Source organism: Globicephala melas, chromosome 4, assembly GCF_963455315.2.
Source record: "Globicephala melas chromosome 4, mGloMel1.2, whole genome shotgun sequence".
Classification (NCBI taxonomy): domain Eukaryota; kingdom Metazoa; phylum Chordata; class Mammalia; order Artiodactyla; family Delphinidae; genus Globicephala; species Globicephala melas.
Window position 1 is genome coordinate 82,717,914 of NC_083317.1, and position 22,866 is coordinate 82,740,779.

Sequence of the window (22,866 nt, forward strand, 5' to 3'; positions counted from 1 at the left end):
GGTTTCAGCTATAGTCGGCCTGAAACCCAGGGCCTTCACACACAGGAGTCTGCATCACATTCTGGTAGGAGCCGAGACAGGCAAGTGTGTTCTATGAAGTACCCACAGCTGTGTCCCCCTTCTCCCCTCCTAATCAACAGTGAGCCTTACCATGTCCACTTTGAGGGCCAACCCTCCAGGAAAGACTCCCTAGCCCTCCCGATCATGGACAGGGGAAGAGGCAAGAGGGGTGCCAAGTTACAGAGAACAGTGCTACAGTGCCAGCTCTGGAAAGGAGGTTGCCCACCTACCCAGACCCCTTCTCCAGAGGGAGCAGGCCATAAAGCAGAGAGGCAGTGAGCTTAATTGAATTCATGTTTAATAATTACAGGCACCGTGCCCCCCCTTCCCCCTGCCCAGGCAGCAGCAGGGGTGGTGCAGGGGCTGGGGCGTATGCCCCCAGCAGCGAGGACGGCAGTCCCAAGAGTGATTTTTCAGAAAATAAAAAAGGACCAGGGGCAGGCAGTGGTGCCCCCCCCCAAGACACACCAAATTTCAAGACTTTATATATATCTCTGTGCCACAGGGGAAGGAGAGGGACACCTGGCAGCATCCTGGAGGGGAGCCCCAAGCAGCCCCAAGCCATCCTGCCTCTTCAGCCACTTTATTAACTCAGACATCGCACTACAGGCACCCACTGCCACTGCCGCTGCCGCTGCTGCCACCCCCCTTGCAGTCCGGGCGGCTGGCTTGGCCATCCGAGTGTCCATGGGGCTCCAAGTCCCCGGCCCCACCCACCCTCAGTTGTGGTCAGACTCCTCCTCCTCGGCCTCACGAAGCCACTTGAAGAAAGCTGTGACAGATTTAAGGGCCACACCCTTGCCCTGCTGTTCAGCGGGGTCCTTGCTACTCTCCCAACTATAGAAGGCGTCCTCCTTCACCACGTCCTCATCGTACAGCGCATCAAAGAACATCCGAAGCAGGTCTGCAAGCAGGCAGGACAGCAGTTACAGGCATGCTGCCCACAACCACTCCATCCCCCCTCCCAGGGATCCCTCCCCTAAGCTCCACTGCTGAGACAAGGCCCTGACCCACCGTGCTGACATTTGTGTGTCTGGCCATTCCAGAGTAACTATGTCTCTGACAGGATGCTTATCTCATGATCTAAGAGACTGATGTGCAAGAGTGAGTCACTTGGCCAAAACTCAGAAACCTACATGCACACCCTCAGATCCACAACCGCTGCCTACGGACAGCCTCCCACCCCCATCCCACAGCAATGGCAGCAACAGATTATTTATCCCAAGCTTGTTCTCCAAATCCCATGCACACCCATCCCGGGGACCCTATACAATCAATTATCCACTCTGCCCTGTATTTTCAAGCCCAAGTTTCTCCCATCTAAACACAAAAGGGCTCCTTTACAACTGCTATCTCTTTACAGCCAAAAAGATCTGTCTTTTGACAAGAGATTAGTTGAATTCAAAGATTTTTGTCTACACTTGCTGTTTTCTTTTCCTCCTGATTCAGGTATTACTCTGTCCTTTCCAATCCAGATCCTGCCCCCTGCTGTACCAAATACTGTTTCTGCCAGGGTGGCCTCTATGTTTTCACACTCCAGAGGCCCTAATTTTCAGATCTGCTCCTATGGAATCCGGGTGCATCTAGCATTACTGACCACTTCCCTCTCCTAAAATCACTCTGTCCTTTGTTCATAGGGTCCTATCCTCCTTTGGTCCCTACCTGTGGAACCTCTACCTCCTCAAGGCTGTATCCCTTGGGCAATCCTATACCCTCTTGTGACTTGCACATGTGTTGGCCTGTGCCAGCAGTTCAAGAGATGGGCCTCCAGCCCTCACCTCTTCCTCTCCAAATGAAATCAGATACCCAGCTGTCTACCTGACTGACATCTCTGATCACCCCGACCAGGACCATAAACTCAACATGACCAAATTCAACTTGACCCAGTGTTCCCTACCGCCCAGTGAATGGCACCCCCCACTAACACCTCACCTGCTGAAACTATCCTGGGAGTCATATATGTCTTCCAATCTCTCACCACCCGCCCCCCAGGCCAGTGTGTGTCTTGAATCTGCCCACTCCTCTCCCATCTCCATTGCCACCAGTGAGGCTGAGTCACTACCAACACACCCCTGATCTGCTGATCCAGCCACATTCACATTCACCCCACTCCAAAACACTCTTCCCACTAATGGCCAGGATGATCTAAAAACTAAAAAGAATGTTTAAAATCCTTGCTTAAAATCCCATAAAGGCCCTTTCCTATCCTTAGGTTAAAGCCCAAAACTCATCCCATGGCTTACACAGCCCTGCATGACCTGGCCACATCCACCTCTCCACCCAACTTGCCTCACATACAACTGGTTGCTGTGCTCTCCCACCCACACTGGTATTCCTTCAACAGTTTTTACCTTGCATCATGTTTTCTACCTCAGAGCTTCCCTTAACACACAGTTCCTTCTTGTCAAGTCTCCCCCTCCCACTTGTCATTTAGCTCCCATGTGTCAATTCCCACTCATTCTCTGACTAGGTAAATTCTCCCAGAGTACCCTTGCAGGATCCATTTTCCAACATTCATCTTGACTCCATGCCAACATGGGAACTATGCTTGACTTAATCACTGCTAATATCCCAATGTCCTGGCACATACCTGTTTGCTAAATGCATTAACCTCAAGCATGTTAACCTAAGCCTCAGTCTCCCAATATGGAAAAGGGGGGAACACCATCTACCCTAAACAATAGTTGTGAGGATTAACTGAGGCAAAGAAAAGCAGCCCAGCCCTGTACCAGGCAGAGGGAGCACAGGATACTTGGGAAACGTTACCATTTATCACCTCTGCACTCCTGGCATCTAACAGTTGGCTAGGCACAAAACAGGTAGTCAATTAACCTTCAAGGCCGAGTCTTGCACTTGTAGGTAAGGAAACAAACGAATGTTTGTTGCAGGGGAAAGGACTCAACCATCAGGATATTTTGCTCTCCAGTGACCACCCACTTCTCCTGGATTGAGACCCTTTCCACAACTGCCCCTACTATCTGGTAGTTCCTCCAGCCCACCCCATCCCTGTGGCCTGGCTCTTACTGGGGGGCTGTTCTAAGGTCACTACAAGGGCCTGGAGGGCGTAGAGCGCCTGCAGCTCCTTCTGCTCGTCACATAGGTACTTCTGTAGCAGTTTCGCTCGCGCTTTCAGCACCGCAACATCCACTCGGAGAGGAGTCTCAGCTACAGGGAGGAAGACAGGGATAAGTGGAATAATGCACCCTCCTCAGCCTGGTTCAGAACTGGAGACAAAGACCAAAACCTCCCTCCCTCCATATCTGTTGGGCCCACCCTTGCCCCACCAACTCCCTGGCTCCTCTTACAGATAATTGCAGAATAGCAGACCGTTGTCATGAGAGCTCGAACTAATGTGTTGGATGCTACCTGCTGCTCATTCACGTTGGCCTGTGCAGAAGAAAGACAAATGGCCCATAAGTTCTGAATTATGCCTGGAAGGCTCCATTCTTGCTGCCCTCACTTGCACTACCTTCTCCTTTATCTCTCTTCCCCAATATCCAGGAGAAATATACCTCTATCCAGTCAAACACCCGCTGGTTAGTGCTGCCCTCCTTTAGCAGCTTCTCCAGCTGCTTGCTCAGCTCCTCAGAGGACAGCAACCTCTGGCCAGGGGCTTCTGACTCCTCTCCCAAGGTATACTCCACCTTCTGCAAGGAAAAAGGCCCACAGTTGGGAGGTAAGTGTGTCATGTGAGATGAGGGAAGAGGAAAGGACTGGCTGACCCCAACTGCTAGAGCTAACTTAAGTCCAGCTGCAAACCTGCGCAGTGACAAAGGCACCGACATCCTGGCCTTCAGGTAAAAATTCCTTCCAGCTGAGTCCAGCCTCTCGCCACAGCGTCCCCACCTTCTTGGGACCCTGGAAAACATAAGACCAACTTAGCAACTCTCTTTCTCTCCAAGAAGCTAACAGCTCCACAAATGTCATCCAACAAATGCCTACTGAAAGCCCACTAGGTGCCTGCTAGCAGCTCAGGATGATACAGAGGTACTGAATGGGAACAGTACGCCTACGGTCTAGTAACGGGCACAAACGTCAGTCAAATAACCACCCCAAGTCACAAGAACTCACCCACCACCATGCTATGAAACCTGGGGGATGGCCTGAGACCTCTAGGAAAATGTCAATTAGCTGTCACAGGATTCTCAAAGAATTACTGGACCACAAAATGTAAACAACCAAATCCAAATATCTCATCCTAGCCTTCCACACTCATCTACATTTTTTTCTAAAATAGCTTAGTTTTTCATTATTGCAAGTAACAAATGCTTATGGAAGCGAAAAACATCTAACAAGTATGTTTATTTGGTTCCCAAGTCCAGAAAATTTTAGAAGCAGATGTTAAGTCCCCACCCCCAACCCAACACAAATCAGAAATCTTCATGTAAACGGCAGTTTGAGTTCATTTTCTGTAAAGGGCAAGAGATTCTGAAGCCATCACTGTTTTACAATAACAGATATTCAGGATGACGCCATCAACCCTTGACAAAATTACTGTACTTCATGGATTTTAAAAACGCCCATTTTAACACCACTAAAACAGAGTTGTCTCACAGCTGGCATATTACCACATTTTAAAAATATGACCATGTCTTTTCTTTCTCAGCAGTGCATAGATAAGATGTTGTACAATCTATGGCACCTTAGAGTCAATGAAATACATAAATAGTCCCATATGCTTTTTCTTTTAAATTATTATTTTAAATTTCTCAGAAACTATCCTGGTACATATTTCTACCTAAAACAAGTAATATGCTACTGAAAGAACAATTCCTCTCGATTCAAAGACTTACTCCTCTAAGTTCCAGACAGCTGAACTCTTTTAAAAAACTGCACTTCCCAACATCTCACCACTACTAAGTACCACACCCAACTTGCCTTTCCCATCATTTCACCCTTCTCCTTGCTAATCAAAATTAATTTTAACAAAGCGGTTTCTGTCGTGAACGTTACCAAATAGACACCCTTTTGCAACTTCACAGTACCTAAGGCACTCCATTTCAGCTATTTTATTTCACACTTTACTTCACACTGTTGTTTTCATTAAGCTGTCGTTTGTTTCTTTTCCAACTTGTTTCCTAACTGTGTTTTTATTCACTGCTGTGTTCCCAGTACCTAGTATACGGTAAATGTTCTAAAAGATGCTAGTTGAATGAATGAGTGAATCAATCAAGGGCCTAGGGCCTTAGATTCTCATTCTCCTCCAGCCTTGGCCAGAACCTACAACAGGCACTGGTCTGAGGGAGAGTGCCAGCCTCGACATTTCCTCTCCCAGGTACCCACACAGCACTACCATCCCACCAAAGGACCATGAGGCTTCAGGGTCACTGCCAGCACCCAAAACCACATGGTGGGAAGAGAAGTTCTCAACACACTACCTCTGAAAGGCTCTCTCACTCACCATGCTTTTGCATAGGAGCCCCAGGATCTCCAGCAACAGGGAAGCAGCTTTGCCCAGGGGTCTCAGAGGTTTTGTAATCTCCCTACAAGAGAAAAATCCAGTGTTGATAGCTTTCCACACCCTCTCAACACACTATCCCATCCCTCCCTAAAGCCGGGGGTCTAAGTTGCCACACCTCCCCTCCCTCTCCCCTCTTCTTCCTGTTTTTACCTCCCCTGAGTTCCACCAAAGGGGACTAACCTGAACAGCTCCCCCATGGGCACCCCACCTTCATGCAGAATGGGCGTTACCAGTTCTGCTAGGTAGAGCCACACATGAGGGATGTCAATTTCCATGTCTTCAGCCAATTCCAGGATTTCATAGAGCCTGCAAAGAGAATTCAAAGTCAGCTAGGAGAGACAAGCTGCACTACCCTCCTGCTGGGGCAACAAAGGCGCGCCTAAAGGATCAACGTGGAGCACTTCAGCAACTTCCTAAACATGGGGCAATTATCTCAAACTAAGGCCGTCGTCTTCTCCTTAGATGGCTCACCCCCAACCCTGCCAAAAGTTATGTTGACCAAGATGGCTAAGGAGCCTACATTCATATCTAAGGTTCCACGGGTCCTACAAAGGAGGAAAATTTGTGGGTATGTAAAAGTGGGAGGCCCACCAAGTCATACCCTTGGTAGTACTGAGCAGTGGAGAGGTGCCCGGCACAGAGCAGCTGGTGCAGCAGTCGCCCCATGTGCTCACGGGCAATGGCGCTGCGCTCCAGTGTGGACTCGATGCCGTGCCGCACAAAGATGAAGAGCAGCGAGGGCGAGGCCAGCTCCTGCACACACTGAACCGCCTCCTGCAGGGGCGCAGCGCACAGAAGAGAGACCAGTCACTGTCTGGCCCAGACCCTACACCCATGCCTGTCGGCACAGGCCCCTTCCCGCCCACCCTGCTGTCACTCAGACCACTCCCACTGCTTACCTTCATGTCATTGAGATGGAGGTATTCCTCAATGATGGCCCTGGATTTCTTCTCCAGCTCCTCTTCAGAGAGCGCAGCCTTCGGAGGACTCACAGGGGGCAGGGCGGCTTCTCGCTTCACTGAGCATAGAAAAACAGATCAGAGATTCTTCAATTCCAGTCTTCCTAGCAAGCAGGGTCTGGAGCCCTGAAGACACTGTCTGGGTACTAGCTAGTCCCAAACCAGCCCACACCCTTCCCTTCCCCACCCCCCAGTCCCTTACCAGCATCCCGCCCGCGGTCCCGATCCTCCGTGAGGCTAGCTGCCTTGCGCAGTCCCTCAGGTTGAGAGGGCCGCTCTCTACTCCGCTCCTCCACTTCCTTGCTGAAGCTCCGCTTGGTGGCAGGTGTCCGTGCGCGATCAAGCCGGTCACCACGGTCACCTCCCCGTTCACTCCGCTCTAGGCGGTCTCCCCGGTCCCCAGCTTTCTCACCTCGTTCCCGGCTCAAGCTACTCCTGGAAGAAAGACAGGCACATCGTCTCTCACCTGTACTGCCCACATGCACTCCTGTTTAACTATCCAACATGCTGAGCAACTGTCAGGCCTTGTTCTTGTCATCAGGTATATGCCCCAATCTCAGCCGGGAGCTCTGAGCATTACAGGTGTTAAGGATTCCTACGGCAGCAGTCAAAACCCAATCAGTACTCCCAGTGTGAAAACAAAGACACCGAGAAAACCCCACCTCTGTACCACACGTCTGTTATCTGTGCTTTCTGTAGGTACTGCTTGTTGAAGGGCTGAGAAGCGATTCAAAGTACTAGTAGCTGGACGAGCAGCTTCTGATGCTGGGGAGGGAGAAAACCCAGATTAAAACATATTTCTGTACATCCTATCTCCTACTCGCCAATTTAGGACGCTTGGTCCTAGTCCTGACACTAGAGTAGTTCAGTCCCTAGTGCCAAGTACACACTGCCTGTATTACCTAACTAACCACTCTGTAATGAAAGCCCCCGGTACAGAGAAGACGCTGCCCTCAGGAGAGCTGATTCCTAACCACCCAGCTCTTTACAGTGGCCTCCATACCTGCATCGGAGGGCTTGGCTCCTGAGCCTCCACTGCTACCCTTGCCCCAGCTCAATCGCCCTCCAGGTGCAAACAGCTGGTTGTTAGAATCAATGGAGCCAGGCTGAGGAAGGAAAGGGAGTGAGAGTCACGGGTCTGATCCAGCCAAAGCCCCCGCCAGCTCTCACCACACACAGCCGTAAGGGGCCCCTGGTTACAGGAAAACTTTCCCTGTAAAGGGCCAGACAGTAAATATTCACTACAGACCAGGCAGTTTGAACTACTCAACTCTGCCGCTATAGCACAAGAGCAGTCACGGACAATACTTAAAAGTGATGAGTGTGGTTATGTTCCAATAAAACTATGCACACTGAGGGCTTCCCTGGTGGCGCAGTGGTTGAGAGTCTGCCTGCCGATGCAGGGGACACGGGTTCGTGCCTTGGTCTGGGAAGATCCCACATGCCACGGAGCGGCTGGGCCCGTGAGTCATGGCCCCTGAGCCTGCGCATCTGGAGCCTGTGCTCCGCAACGGGAGAGGCCACAACAGTGAGAGGCCCGCGTACCGCCAAAAAAAAAAAAAAAAAAACTATGCACACTGAAATTTAAACTTTATGTAATTCCTTAACACAAAGTATCGTTCACTTTTTGATTCTTTTCAACCACTAGACAATGTAGAAAACTCTCATTCTTAGCTTGTGGGCTGCAGAGAAGGAGGGAATGGCTGGCTTTGGTGTGCGTGTCAGGGTGCTGACCAGTGGTCCAGACCAATGTGAATGCATCCCCTAGAGCTGGAAGTCCCTCTCCAGCAATCTAACCAGCTAGTCTAAGGGGGAAAACTGAGCTGTCACCTTCCCAACCTCAGACAAGTGAGGGGATTAAGATCCAAACCTGTGCTTAAGGCCCATCTGACCCCTCTTTATCCTCCCATCACTGACATCAGCCCTTCCAACACACACACCCCTACCTTCGTGATCTTAGTGAGTCGTGAGGTGTCAATAGGGCGGCTGCCCTTGCTGATGGGCACTGTGTTCCAGCCACCATCATCCACAAGTGGAAGGCCACGGCCTGGGACAAAAAGGAAAGCATACTGGAATGATGGGTAAGTCCCAAGAACCCCGCTCCCGAGGGCTGCCCCCAGCCTCCCTTCCTCAGATCCTCAGTTCCATCATGGGGTCTCAGTGGCCCAGACACGTGGCACTAACAAGAAGTCATCAGTGGAAAGCACAACCCCTCACACTGTCCCTCCTCAGTCCCAGCCTCAAACTTACTGATGGGTGGGCCTGGAGGACCACCCCGACGCTTGTCACCGCCCTTGGCCATTAACTGCTGCACTTTTATGTGCTCCCGATGCTCCTCCATCTCAGCTTCCTTGTGGATTTGGTCAATCGTCTTGGGACCCTGGTCCCCTCGACGCGGCACCCAATTGCTCTGTGGCGACAGGCCAGTCACAAGGTAATTACATCAGACAGGGCCAGACAAAAGTGTCAGGAACTGGGACTGTGGGGTCAGAGGCAGCAAACAGTGGGAAAGGGGACACACACCCGTCGCAGATCCAGCACGTCTTGCAGCATAAAGCGGATTCGGGATGAAGTCTTCTTTTCCTTAATGATTTTTTCCATCTGGTTGAAATACTGATCCATCCGGGGCTAACAAGAAGCAAAGGGATCAAGTTCAGGAACTTCTAAAACTTCACCTCCAACTACAGGCCATGCCCCTCCTCAGGCCTTCAGCTCCGCCACTGTAGCTCAGTGGCACACAGTGCCACTCAGACACAACAGCTGGAAAGGGTGTCTGCCAGTGGACCGCAGACCCCACGCGCTTCAGCCTGTCCTCTCCCATACCCCAGGAGCCCCTACCTTGGCCTTTTCAAAGTCCAGGTCTTTGCCAATGGTGGTGAGCAGACGGCAAAGGCATTCGAGGGACTCTTCATCATGGTTCTTAAGTAGTTTAACCACACAGTCGTGCATGATCGCCTCTGTTAACATCTTCAGCTTGAACAACTCCCCGATAAACTTGATATTCCCTAAAGAGCGCCGCCGGGCTATGTCTCGAGCCTCTTCCAGCTCTTCCTTCAGGCGTCCCCGTTCCTCTGCCTGCCGGTCATGGGACAGGGACCACATCAAAAAGACAGCCAGCCACTCAGCTAAAACTGTTCTCTCTTCCACTATCTAGATTCCTAAACCTAGCAGCAAGCACTCACGTCCTAAGGCAGAGAAACCCCCAAAACACCAATATCCCCACCCCCACTTCTGCAGCTGAGTAGCATCTGGGTGAGCAGTGGAAATGGGAATGGAGTTTCTCTCACCGTGGCAGCTTCATCCATCTCTTTTTGCTTCTTCTCAAAAACCTCATCATCATCTTTGTCTTTTTCAAACTCTTTCTGACATCGATTTAACAACAGTTTTCTGAAGTTCACAGTCACTGTTGGCTTTTCTGTAGTGGGCACTTTCAGCTGTATGTCAAAGAGAACGCCACATTCAGACTAGTCCAGGGCAGGGAAAACCCTCCAAAAGTCTTCAACTACCTGACCCAGGAAGACCTCTGGCCCTGGCTCTGCCACCAACAGCACAGGATAGAGAACCAAGAAGCTGGACTCAGAGTCTTAGGAAGAGAAGTGGGAAGCTAAACCACAAGGTTTATAAAACAGTGGAAACTAACCGCCATGAGGCAGCGGCACATGTTGGCATAGGCCACGGAGAAGTTGGGTTCTGAAATGGCCTTCTCGAAGATGAGGTCAATGACCCCTTTGAGGCGTTCCTCGGTGTCGATGGCTAGCTGCGTCACCTGCTTCATAAGCTGCTGGAACATCTGGGGTGTCAGCTTATTCAGGATGGAGCGCACCCTGCGGAACAGGTCCTGGAGAGGAGAGGAGACAGAGAAAGCATAGAGTCCAGTGAGGTTTTCAGAAGAACAGGGGCTGCTGGGAGGGATGGACAAAGTAGTTACCAGTGATGAGAATGGACAGAGGCAAAGAGGGCAAGGCTGGCTCAGAGGGCAGACCTTGCAAAGAAGGAATGGAGACCAAACCACGACTTCCAGGTACCTGGGTTTTGCTGCCATCAGTGTCCTCCTCCCCTCGGTCCTTATCAGTCACTGTCCGCTTGCTACTGGGTTTCCAGGCCTTCTCTGCTTTGTTCAGCTTTATATCTTCAGTCATTGACACCGTGGCAATGATCTTGCGTGGTTCCTTTCGGGGGCCCTGCTGAGATCGCCGGGGTCCCAGACCAGCCTGCTAAGCAAGGAGCGGGGACAAGAGAAGCCACAGAACTAGTCAGCACGACCTACTACCACTACCACACATCTCCAGGGCAGACTTCTCCCCACCCCCTCAAATGAGATACAGGAAGCCAACACCCCCAACTCCCCTTGCCAGTCCCACTCACCGGCCCTCGGGGCAGCTCCCCACCTGGCCCACCCCTCGGGGGCCCACGGCTGCTAAGGGCTGGTCGGCCAAGGTTGGCAAAGGACGGAGTGAAGTCTGGGCCACAATTTATGCCTGGAAGTCTGGCGGGATCCAGTGGCCGCAATGGTGTTTTATTGGCCTGCGAAAAGGACAGGGAAGGTATGAGAAACAGGCTAGGGCTAGCTACTGACCACTCTTTCAAGACCTCTGGCTCCTCCCCAGCCAGCCAACCTGCCCAAACTTACCCTCTCCCTTAAGCCCACCAACCTTATCCAACACCACATCACTGATATGGGGCAATCCCTCTGGCTTCTGCATACTGGCAAAGATGAACTGAAAGCCAAGCAGGAACTCACGGTCATAACGCTTTTTCTCCTCAAGGTTTAGAGGCTTCCACTGATCTGCGAGGAAAACAGGATGAACCAATCACACTGCTTTCTCCTGGGGCCCTGGTAAGCATACTCAACCCTTCTCAACCCTTCCTTCTGCATACCTGACTTATATTCATACTTCTGTTCCCCCGGCTGGATGTTCTCAGCATTTTGAATCTTGTCTTCCTTTGAGTCCCAGGTCTCGTCTGCTTCCTCAGGTCGCGGGGGCACACTGCTGCCCTCAGGCTCTGGGCTGGGATTGTTGCCTACAGGAGGCTGATTTTCTACCTCTGGTACTCCTGGGTTCACCTGTAACCATTGGACATTCCGTTTTGGTTGCAATGTGACCGCTGTTCCATACCCAAACTTTGCCCTTCTCCCTCCGCTTTCTGATCCCTTACCTCCTTGAAGGCATCTAGAAGGTCTCCTACAGCCTCCTTTTTATTGAGCTCCTTAATTTTCCGTCTCCTCTTTGGCACAGATACTGCCACTATTTGGGGGGGAGGAGTGAGAATAACTTAAGGAGTACCCCCAACCCCTCAGAAAAATAAAAAGCAGCCACTGTACAATATTCCCTTTTCTCATCACACCCTCTCTTGACTTAGAATTCCTTAATCCAACCCTTAGGTTAGATGGAATCTAACCCTTCCATTACAGGGCTTCTATGACCCAGACACAATGGCACAAGAAGTCATCAATGAAGAAAAAGAACCACACCCAGCGTGCCCCACCTCTACCATCCAGCCACACCTTACCTTGGGTGGCTGATGCCACCTCCAAATTCTGGGACAGGTGGGCTGGGACAGGGGTGCTCTCTAGGGGGAGCGGTTCCTCTCCTCCCTTCTCACCCTCAGCTTCTCCTTCCTCTTCCTCTTCTTCCTCTTCCTCCATGTCCTCCTCCTGAGCAGGGGAAGCAGCTGGAGGAGCCACAGCTGGAGTGGCAGAAAGGATGGTGGGGGGAGCCACCGATGCTGTAGCCTCCTTGGCCTGCTCCTCTGGTTCACTGACGGGGCTTAAGTCCACAGCTGGTGGCGAGGGGGCTCCGTTGAGCAGCTCCTCAGGTTGGGCAGTTGGAGCAATGGGCATGGGGGAGTCAAAGGGACAAGCCGGGGGAGGGAGAGGGGCAAGCTCCGGGCTCGACTCCAACTCTGGTTCCAAATTCTCAGATAGGACTGTGCCATTAGGCTCAGGAAGAATTTCCACCTTGTGAGATGCCAGGGGGGTGGGAACCTGGAGAGGACTGGAAGAGAACTCAGATTCTGGAACTGGTTTGCTAAGTGTCACTTCTACTTCCAGTATGGGTTCAGCGAGGGGAGTGGGTTCTGGAGAGAGGCAATATGGCTCCCCAGTTTCAGGCGGCATGGGGGTTGATTCTTCTACAGATGTTTGTATCATCCCCGTTGTCATAGTGTCCCCAGGAATAGGAAGGACTGTGAGATTAGGCTCAGACCCCGGTTCCAAGACTGGGGGTGGTGATGGGGTCGGAGAAGGTGATGAAGGCTGGGATTCTGAAGGGCTGTGCTCTGGGCCAGGCAGCCCTGGCCGCTCCCCAATGATTGCTCCCTGCGACCGGTCATCTGCACCATAGTAAGAACGAGTAATTAGAGGCAAGTCCTTCACTGCTACTACTCTTCCTCCTCCCAGCCAAGCATTCCCAACCTAACAGCCCCCTACACACACACCAGTCTTCTCCCACCTAGGTCTTTTCCATTCTCACTCAAAATCCAATCTACCCTAAAATCTGACTACCTGACACCTAGTTCTTCTCTGAAAGGAAAACAGGATGAACCAATCACACTGCTTTCTCCGGCACCCAATTCAAGTCACTCCACTTCCTTGGTTTTTTAAATGTTCACACTCCTTTTCCCCATAAAGGCTCTGCCCCACCTGCTCACTTACCTGGCCGGACAACAACAGCAACCTGGGGTGTCTCCCCATTAGCCTGAGGCTCCAGACCACCTCCCGTCTGCAGGACACAAAGGGTTACCAAGTTTGCCCTGAAGAGTCCCACAACCCTTCTTTACTAGAGCCATTTCTACTTTAGCCGCCTAGAAATCCAGGAAAGCAGGGAAATAAATCCCTTAGTTGAAGAAAAAGATCCAGGGACCTAGGAGTCCAGGGCAGAACAGCCATCCCAGCCAAGGCATCACTCAAAGAACAGTACCTGGGGAGGGGTGGGTGTGGAGGCAGTGCGGGCCCCAGACATGATCTCCTCCGTGATATCCTTCCCTCCTTGGTTTGGGTCTCGAATTCGGATCTGGGGGAAAAAAAAGCTACAGGATGAGTGGGAAGCAGGAGGAACCCACCTCTCCACCCTGCTCCACTCCTAGGACTCCCCACCCCTCACTGAGAAGCACGCAGGTGGGTGCCAGAAACTCCATGAGTTCTACTGTCAACCCATCCAGCTGCTCTTATAGTCTCCTCTTGGCCACTACCCCTAAGACACCCTTGACCTCACAGCAGCCACGTACATCACAATGCCCCTCCCTCCCTCATCCCTGCCCAGCCAGAAGTCCCCAAGAAGTGGTTGCATGCCCTGGGGCCCAGGACCCCCATCTAGCACCCATCCGGCTCACTTGTGGCTAGTCTGCTTGATCTCTGGGGGCAGAGACCAGATCCAGTGGGTGGAGCGAGGGTGACTCAGCGGCTTCCCCAGCCCTGGCACCCTATTCTGGGCACCACGCCCAGGGCTTGAGGACCGAGCAGAGGCGGAGGCCTCAAGAGCTTCCAGGACTGGGGGGTGGGGCCACAGAAAGCAAACCATTTCCAAGGCAAGCCACCAGAAACCCAAAACCAAACTTAGATGTTACGGACCCAGGACCCAGGTCTCTAAGGAATTTCCCCACCAGACACTCCAATCTTCCAGTAAGCTTCTTCTACACGGAAATCTTAGCACCTTACAAAGAACCTAAGCACTTCACAGGTCCCCATTCTCTGCCTACTCTCAGCTGAAGATCTCCCTCAATTTCCTGCTCCCTGACCCACAATGTGCCTGACCTTGATTCTCCCTTTCCCAGATATCCTAGAGCCCCCCGCTGCTACTCACCGTCTTCCGCTCCCTCTTGGGAGCAATCTGGGGTGGCTGGTTCATCAAAACCGGCGGGGGAGCCACACCAGTGGGAAATTGCTGCACACCCTGGGCTGGGTAGTAGGCGCCAGCTTGGGGGGCGGGAGGGACACGGAAAGGAAGAACAGTGGCAGGGTCAGAGCCCAACCACATACAAATGCCTGCTTGAACACCTCCCACCCCCTAGAGAACCTCTCATCACCCACAGCTGGCCCCTCGCCCTGCCCCACCCTCCTCCCCAAGGGAATGAGGTGTCTATCAAAGCTGGGGAACCAGTCTGAACTGCGTTTACAAGAATTCCTAACACTGACACACACACCCCTTGTAGGCAGGCACTTCTTCCCCACCACACACCAGCTACCAGGACTATGTCTGCTCCTCTTCTACCCCGTAAGGTAACACGTATGCACCCCACCCCCAGCAAAACACACACATATACTCTGAGAGAGCAGCAACTACTTAACCTGAAACAGAATCAGGTCTTTGGCTGGGAATGATAAAAACAGATTTGCCAACCCTGTTCCATTCAACCTGAGTCCAATTCCAGTCTCCAGCCCTTTGCTAAGGGGCAAGGAAACAAAAAGTAACATTATGAACCAGGCCCAGGATGAGAAAAATTCCTTAAAGCAATGGTCTCCAAAATGGGATACATTCTTTAATATCATCCATAACCTCCACTTGTTTGTTTCTGACAAGCAACATTAAGTGCTATTTGTCTAAATTATGCATACGTATAACAAACAAAAACATACATTAAAAGTACATACTCAAAATTTTTCCTGATGGTCAAAAAATTTTGGAAACCACTGCCATAAAGAACAGACTAATCCTTTCCTAGAATATAAATGAAAAACAGCTACAGAAACCTCTCAGATCCATGTTACATGGGCTCCCCCCAACCATGGAACGAGTGTCACAGGGAATATTTACTAATAGGCCTTCAAACTAGTGCTTGAACTGTATTCCTTGACATGGGGAGGACTCCAACTCTCAGCAACAGTATAAAATCCTCTCCGCACCACCCCCCAACACCAGTTACATATTAAGCAACAATCCCTGCTACCCCTGTCATTTTTAGACCAAGAAACAAGCCTGGGAAGGGTCTTAGCAATTAATAGGTGAGTTTAGATGCTCCCTGGGACTCACTCACACCTGACTCCCTCCCCTGCTTACCGTAGGTCCCAAACTCTGTAGGGCTTGCACCCGGATAGAAGCTTGGGGCTCCCGGCTGCACAGGATACTGCTGTGTCGGGACAACATATGTGGAACGCCCCTGGTGGAGGGGAAGGGGGAGAAGGAGGGGAGAGGAGTTGACGGAGCTACGAATACCGTATCAGACTACAAAGAGAATATAAGGCAAGACAGGACAAGCCAACTCTAGGCAATGACCAGAAGAAAGTCCCACCTCTGGAGAAGAGATGGGACTGGGGGGTCAGGGTAAGGAAAGTGGGAGTTGGGGTACAAGGTTGTGTGGCCTCCAGCCCCCAAGCCTCCAGCCTCACCTGTCCAGGGATGTAGTAGGCCCCCTGGGAGGCTGGGTAGGAGATCTGGGAAGGGATCATCATTACTTGGGATCCAGCAGGGTAGACATGGGCAGCTGGGCCAGGGCGGGCGGGGGCTGCACTCTGCACTCGGGAGGCTGCACTGCTCGGGGGCTGGGCCCGGCTAGGGTAGAAGTGCTGTCAGGAGGGAGGAAGGCAGTTGGCACTGGGAAGGGAAGGAAGTGGACAGCAAAATGGCCATTCTGCTATGCCTCTAGTCTGGACAGAAGTGCCAGGGGCTTTGGAGCATGGGGACCAACACTTCCAAGATTCACCTGACCAACTGATGTTTAAGTGGCCTCTTGTACTCACAATGTGCCCTCCAAACTCAGATACACACTTTGCACTCTGCATATTTACTCCCTCCTTGCCATGCATACTCATGTCACCTCCTCCAGTCTATCCTTCAGCAGAGGCTTCCTAACACCCAGATGCATCATGCCTAAGTAAAGCCTTTTTCAGCAACATACTCCCCAGCATGCACTGCTCCACCCTAAGGTACTGAGGAGCTAACCGCTAACATGCAAGTCTCCCAGTTCCCAGATATGCGCTATGCAAGATTTAGCCCCTAACATGCATTGGTCCGCCTCAGAATGAGGACCTGGACAGCAAACAAGTCCCCACCCTGAGGAACCCCAGTCCCTGTCTCTAGCCCCTGACTAGGGTGGAGGGTAATGGTGAGACCAGGAGAGAGTCCAGGATTAGCAAAGGGGTATTACCTGCAGAGACCTGAATCCTCCCTGAGAGCACATGGGGACAGGAAAGAAGAGAATTATCCCCAAGGTGAGGGGAAAAGATGAAGGAAAATATGAAGGACGCAGGACAAGAATCCTCTCCCACTTAATGAGGAAGAATTTAGGGAATAGAGAAAGGCAAGAACCAGCTGGAGTGTTTATTTTCCCACAGTCCAAAGAGAAAGAAGGGATGGGGAATGGAGCAATGGCAACCTCCCAGTAAAAGGAGGAAATAGGAAAGCAGGGCCCAAAGAGTTGGCAGCAGGGCCCAACACTGCCCCCAATTCTTAAGGCACCAGGACCCCTAGTAATGCCATCCCCACCGACTACATACTAACCGAGGGGCCAGCCACCGTAAGTAATCAACAGTGCAAAGTGCAGAGCCCCATGAAAGAACACATAGCAACTGTCAGGAAACTGGGGCAGGTACAGGGCCTCCGTAGTTTCCATCCTAGGCCCAAACTGGCCTAAGCTTTACGTGGCTCCCACCCATGCCCCCTACTCCCCTCCCCACAGCCCCTCACCTGGCGGGGCTGAGAAGGCGTGTTCATTTGTGTCGCTTGAGGCGTACTGAACACCACCGGTGCTGTCTGCCCCGGGGGAAACGCTGGCTGAAGGGGGGAGACCAGATTTCAGCAAGAGGGGAAACCCAGGTGGGGCAGAAACTCAAGCTGGTGAAGGGGGCAGATCTGTGGCAAGAGCCTCAACAGTCCACATACACCCTCCCCATGACAGCCCCTGGGAACAGCCCAGGGGCCGTGTCTCAATTTGGCAGCAGGAAGCTGCACTTTGCCCTGACACAGAAAGGGGTGGGAAAATCCAGAGGCTGGAACCTGTTCCTGACCCGGCTGCCTGGTCTCCCCAACCTGCACCCCAGTCACTGCTAATTCCTCCCTAATTACCTGTGGGAGTCCAGGGGATGGGGCAGGTGGGGGGCCTGTGGGCTGTGGAGCTTTGTTCATTTCATTTGGTGCCACATCAGGGTCCCCCCAGCACCTGTTGGGAAAGAGAGGAGCTCAGAAAGGGGAAGGGACCCAAGCTGAAGGCAAATGGAGTGGGGGAAGGGCTGAAGCAAGGGCTGGGGCCCGCAGCGAGCCCCGGAGGCGCCAAGCGGGTGAAGGAGCATTAAAGACCCAGCTTACGTCCCCACCAACACCCTGTCAAACCCACACCGCCTCCAACCACCCCCCTGGCCTGCTGAAACAGCCCCTCACTCACCCCCTCGGTTAAGAATAAATCCACGGTGCGGCCTACAGGTTCTGGGCATCCGAGGGCCTGGGGTTGGGAGGTGAGGGGTATCAACCTGGCTCCGCGGGGCCCAAGACCAACCAGACCGGAAATTCCAGGTCTCGCTGGCACCAGGCTCCCGGATCACAAACGGAGCTAGCAGCTTCGGCCGTGGTGTCCCCACCCCCCACCCGGGGACACCGGGTTCGGGGCCTGGCCCGGGGGCACACGAGGCACGCCTGCCGCGGGTGACCGCGGGGGCACCCGCGCGGGGCCAGAGACGAGGCCTGCCGCTGCCCAGGAGTGGAGGCCAGGAAGGGCGGCAGTCGGGCCGTAAAAGGCCAGGCGGGCGGCGGCCGAAGAGGAGCCGGTTTGAAGCAAGTGAGGGTCGGCCCGGAGGGCGGGCGGGGCCGGGGGCTCCTCCCTGCCCGCCGCCGCCGCCTCCTTCCCCTGCGCCCTCCCTGCGCAGCGCCGGCCAGTGCCAAAGAACAACGTGTCACTTCCCGGCGGCCGGGCCGCAAAGGGGGGAGGGGGCGGCGGGCCGGGAGCCGCGGTGCCTGCGCCCGCGGGGCCTCCTCGGGTCGGACCGAGGTGGCACTTAGCGGCCGGGAAACCCGGCGCCCTCCCAGCCCACGGGGACCGCATATTCCGGCCCCGCGATCCCCCACCCCCACCCAGCAGCCAGGCCGGGCCAGGCCGGGCACACGTGGGCCGGGGATCAGGCCCTGGCGGGCCGGGGCCCGGGCTTGGGCCACGGGGCCAGGGCGCCGGGGCGGCGGCGCAGGGTAGCCGGTCCGGGCCCGGATGGCGGCGGATGCGGGGGGAGGGGGTGGGGGGGCCGGGTCGGGCCCGGACATGGCGGCTTTACCTTCAGTCTCCTTCAGTCCGCGCGGCCGAGCCCCACGCAGCCGCACAGACGTAGTCCACAACCATTTCCGGCTCCCCGCACGGATCCCGCTCGGCGGCCACCGCTTCTCCGCAGGCGCAGCCGGCGCCCCCACGTGACCGGCGCAGAGGGCGGGGCTTCGCCCGGCGCCGTGGAGCACATGGGATTTGCCCCGCCTCGTCATGTGACAGGCACTGCCCGCCCCGTGTCCCCTCCCGAACTTTGGAACTCCCCAGACCGAATCCCCTCTGCGTCTCTGTTCCGCGGTTCTTTAGTTCATTCATACTTTGAGCAAGTATTTATTGACTGCATACTGTGTGCTAGGCGAAGTGCTGGCTGAGGGCTGAGAACACTGAAATTAAAGACTCAGTCCTGCGGAAGTAAATCTTGGACAAATACGGAAAGAAATACGAATTAGGCAGCTTTGAAATAATGTAAATTTGATCATTGAAAGACCTATTAAACTGAATGTTACACTAAAAGGATTGAAACATTCTAAGTAGGGAATTAGTAGATTTGTCTTTTATAGAGATCGGCCACTCCCAGGGAGGGACTAAAACCAATCACGGAAAGTTCAAATAGTGATGGAAGAAGTAATCCAAGACCTCTCCCTGCCCAATAGCCAAGATTTTGAACCGCCTGAAGGGACACACTAGAGCCACATCTAGTTACTCAGAGTCAGCCTGGATTTTAATCCAAACTCTGCCACTTACTCCCCTGGCGATGCACCTACTATCTACCTACTTAATACCTGTTGTAAAATGGGGATATTTGAAACGAGGCAGTCTGGCTCAGTTCTGGGCTTTTACCCATCGTGCTTTCACGCTATTGGATTGTGAGGATTAAAGGAATTAATTTTTGTGAAAGTGCTTAAAACTGTGCCTAGGTATCTAGCTCTGTTTTCTCTCTCCTCCTCCCCACCCCCCTCTCTGTATACAAACACATATAATCTCAAAAGAAAACATTTTCTTTGCACCAATGATGAACTGGTCACTCAATATATGACCTTTGTGATCTCACTTAATCCTCACAATTTCCTACAAAATGGGTTGTATTATTATTCCCATTGTATCTGAGTAACTGAAACTCCAAAGAAAGGAGAGCAAAATAGACACACAGAGGAGGAACCATAAGGAGAATGAAAATGCAGATCTAGAGTGTTCTCTGTTACACTCTTCACTTGACTTCTGTGACTTTATCATGTATGGCTGGCTCTGTTTTCTACTCTTCTCATTTCTCTTTCTCCCTAAGCAAACTAATAAATAAAAATCAGTTACTGCCTGCACGCCAATTCGTTCCTAGCTCAGAAATCACTCTCGAATTCCAGTCAGAACAAGGTACTACCTAAAAGACATCTTCACCTAGTCACCTCACAGGCATCTTAAATTGTGTATGCCCAGGTAGAAATGCATCATCTCTCCCCACTGGATAGAGTCCTCCTGTTGCTCCCAAACATGTTTTGCTCATGTATTCTTTTTTATGAATAAGTGCCTAAACAGAAATTTTGGGATTCATCCTACATTCCTTCCCATACACGTCTCATCAGACATCAGGTCCTATTGGTGTTTGAATCAAAATCAAGTCCTGTTGATTTTGTCTTTAAAAGCACTTCTGCCCTTCCCCCCTCCCCATTTCTACTGCCATAATTCAGTTCATTTCCATTGCCTGGTCTCCAAGCCTCCATGGTGAGCTTTCTCACCCAGATAGCTAGCTGACCATGTCACTTTCCTGCTCTCATTCATTGGTCCCCATAGAGAGACACTGTCAATTTCTTAGCACAACAAAGCTCTTCTAAACCTCATCAACCTGTGTCTCTTATCTCCTACCACAGTTTCCCATAGCTCTATACACAGCCAAACCAAACTATCCACGGTTTCTGAAAACAAATAGCTTGTCTGCCTCTTGCTTTTCCTACTCCTTTAGCCATATCCTGCCTTCTTTTCCTCTGGATAAACTCATCTTTCTCCAAGAATCAGTTTCCTCAAAAATCTCCCCTCACTTACCCGGGCACTTAGGCCCTATTTCAGTGATCCTAGAATAACTTGTTCACACTCCAGTACAACATAATTATTTTCTTTTTCATCATATAAGCTTTGTGAGGATTTGCTTTTCTATATTTGCATATCCACAAACTAAAATAATGTCCAATGCAGAATAAGTAAGTCTCCATTGATATTTATTGCTGAATGACATTAAATGTGAAAGGTTAAGAGCCACTGTGAAAATTTCTTACTCTAAAGTACAATCACTGACTTGGATAGAGAATTATCCTTTTATTTATGTTTTCCAGCTTACAATCACTTTCTAATTTTGTTTCATGTTTTAAAACTTTATTTAGGTATGTTATAAACTGCACATGTTTAAAATGTACAGGGAATTCCCTGGCAGTCCAGTGGTTAGGACTCTGTGCTCTCACTGCTGAGGGCCTGGGTTCAATCCCTGGGTGGGGAACTAAGATCCCACAAGCCACGCAGCCAAAAAAAAAAGAAAAAGTACAAGTTGATGAGTTTTGACAGATATGTTGAATATCATCACCACCACTACCACAATCAAGATACTGACCAATTCCATCACTCTCAAAAGTTTTCTTCCTTTGGAATCATCTTTGTCTTCACTCTAATCCACAGATAACCACTGATCTGCTGTCACTAGAATTGTATATAAATGAACTGATAGAGTATGTACTCTTCTTTTTTTATTCTTGTACTTTTTTAAAGTCTGGATTCTTTCATGCAAAATAATAAATTTGACATTCATTCATGTTGTTATTTGTCACTTTTTTTTTTTGCTGCCCTGTGCGGCTTGTGGGATTTTAGTTCCCCCGACCAGGGATTGAACCTGGGCCTTCGGCAGTGAGAGTGCAGAGTCCTAACCATTGGACCGCCAAGGAATTTCCCTTGTGTCACTTTTTATTGTTGAGGAATGTTCCACTGGATGGAAATCACCTTCTAATTTCTTAACATCACCACCATTAGAAATCAGGTAAGACAATTACTATATCCCCAATGTAGAGATAATAGAGGCTTATCACACTGATTTGCTTAAGACAGTTCCCATTAAAGGGGCTTTACAGGTCTGCTGACTCCCAAGTCCAGCATTTCCACCTTTTATACAGGTTTTACACAGGCTGCTAAGTGAGACTAGAGAGAAGACTATGGAGATACTCCATCCAAAGCTGCTGCTTCTCCAGCCTAGCCAAGAGCTTGGACTACTACAGGGTCCACAAGTCTCCAAGGCTACAGAGACTGATTAACAGTGAGAAGGGCATGGGCCTTGGAGTCAGATGGACTTAGATTCCAATCCTGGCTCTACTACTTACTATGTGATCCTGAACAAGTTACTGAACCTCTCTGAACTTTACATTCCTCACCAAAACACAGGGATAATACCTACCTCTCGAAGTTCTTGTGAGGTATGTAGAGCAATTATTCTTTCAACATTTATTGATGACCTATCAGGTGCTTGTCACTATTTGGAGCTTAAATCCACAGTGTTTTCCCAGTAAGTGTTGGATAAATGCTAGCAATTATCTGACAGGGCCACGTGTTCTCCTCCACTGCATCCACAGGGGTCTAGGCCCCCACCGGCAGTATAGCTATACTCATACCAGTCCCACCAGGAAGGAGCACTACAGATCAAGAGTGATTACATTCCAGGAAGGAGGCCATTTCTTTCCCATTGCTCTACTAAGAAGGTCAGGATCAAGCTTTCTTGCACCGTTCCCGCAAGGACAGCCTAGAGGTAGATGTTAACATGATCATATCTCTCAAATAGCAGCCTCCCCAAAAGGACAAGCGGGTCATACGAGGTAAAGATGTTCATTTCATTCAGTAGCACAGAAGTCAAGTTAGGAAGAGTGGAACTAACTCTGCTGCCTCTTAAGAGAAGGGATCCTTAGTCCAAAGTCAGGGAATGATGGGCTTGAGGTGGGTGTGCGTTGGCAGGTGGGAATAGGGGGGATGTTTGGGATCTACAAGCCCTTGGAGTTATTTGTAAAAGTTTAAGTAAAAATTTGTGTACATACACCTCTTAGAAAGAAGATCCATTACATTTATCAGCTTCTCAACAGTTCATGCCTCTAAAGATGAACCACTGTTCTAAGATGATTAGGAAGGAGGGGAGAAGGAAAAGGGGCTTAGTTTTTTCCATTCTTGGCAGCCTCCCTGCTAGCCCAG

The 22,866-nt window shown here is 51.3% G+C and overlaps 1 protein-coding gene and 2 non-coding genes across 7 annotated transcripts; all 3 read right to left on the reverse strand.

Moving 5' to 3' along the window:
- Positions 1–336: 336 nt before the first annotated feature.
- On the reverse strand, positions 337–18,809 carry EIF4G1 (eukaryotic translation initiation factor 4 gamma 1). 5 transcript variants are annotated; one of them, XM_060298328.1, is made up of 34 exons: positions 18,674–18,809; positions 17,797–17,853; positions 17,481–17,574; positions 17,103–17,189; positions 16,564–16,584; positions 15,806–15,982; positions 15,477–15,576; positions 14,283–14,395; positions 13,401–13,493; positions 13,136–13,202; positions 11,992–12,813; positions 11,638–11,726; positions 11,359–11,545; positions 11,133–11,266; positions 10,846–11,004; positions 10,506–10,691; positions 10,121–10,318; positions 9,768–9,914; positions 9,319–9,555; positions 9,004–9,108; positions 8,731–8,890; positions 8,427–8,527; positions 7,484–7,586; positions 7,143–7,245; positions 6,683–6,915; positions 6,421–6,539; positions 6,123–6,295; positions 5,702–5,827; positions 5,462–5,543; positions 3,820–3,918; positions 3,573–3,707; positions 3,366–3,447; positions 3,085–3,225; positions 337–964 (listed from the first exon to the last, which is right to left on the reverse strand). In XM_060298328.1, the coding sequence occupies exons 3-34, from the start codon at positions 17,538–17,540 to the stop codon at positions 780–782; spliced, it is 4,824 nt and encodes a 1,607-aa protein (XP_060154311.1). In that variant the 5' UTR covers positions 17,541–17,574; positions 17,797–17,853; positions 18,674–18,809; the 3' UTR covers positions 337–779. The 5 variants fall into 5 exon arrangements, with proteins under 5 accessions (XP_060154311.1, XP_060154310.1, XP_030717536.1 ...); XM_060298327.1 differs by having other exon boundaries at positions 10,506–10,694; XM_030861676.2 differs by lacking the exon at positions 16,564–16,584.
- On the reverse strand, positions 8,607–8,682 carry LOC115857690 (small nucleolar RNA SNORD66). The gene has a single exon (XR_004041343.1). It is a non-coding gene; the product is annotated as a small nucleolar RNA SNORD66 (small nucleolar RNA).
- On the reverse strand, positions 11,882–11,939 carry LOC115857698 (small nucleolar RNA SNORD66). The gene has a single exon (XR_004041350.1). It is a non-coding gene; the product is annotated as a small nucleolar RNA SNORD66 (small nucleolar RNA).
- Positions 18,810–22,866: the final 4,057 nt, after the last annotated feature.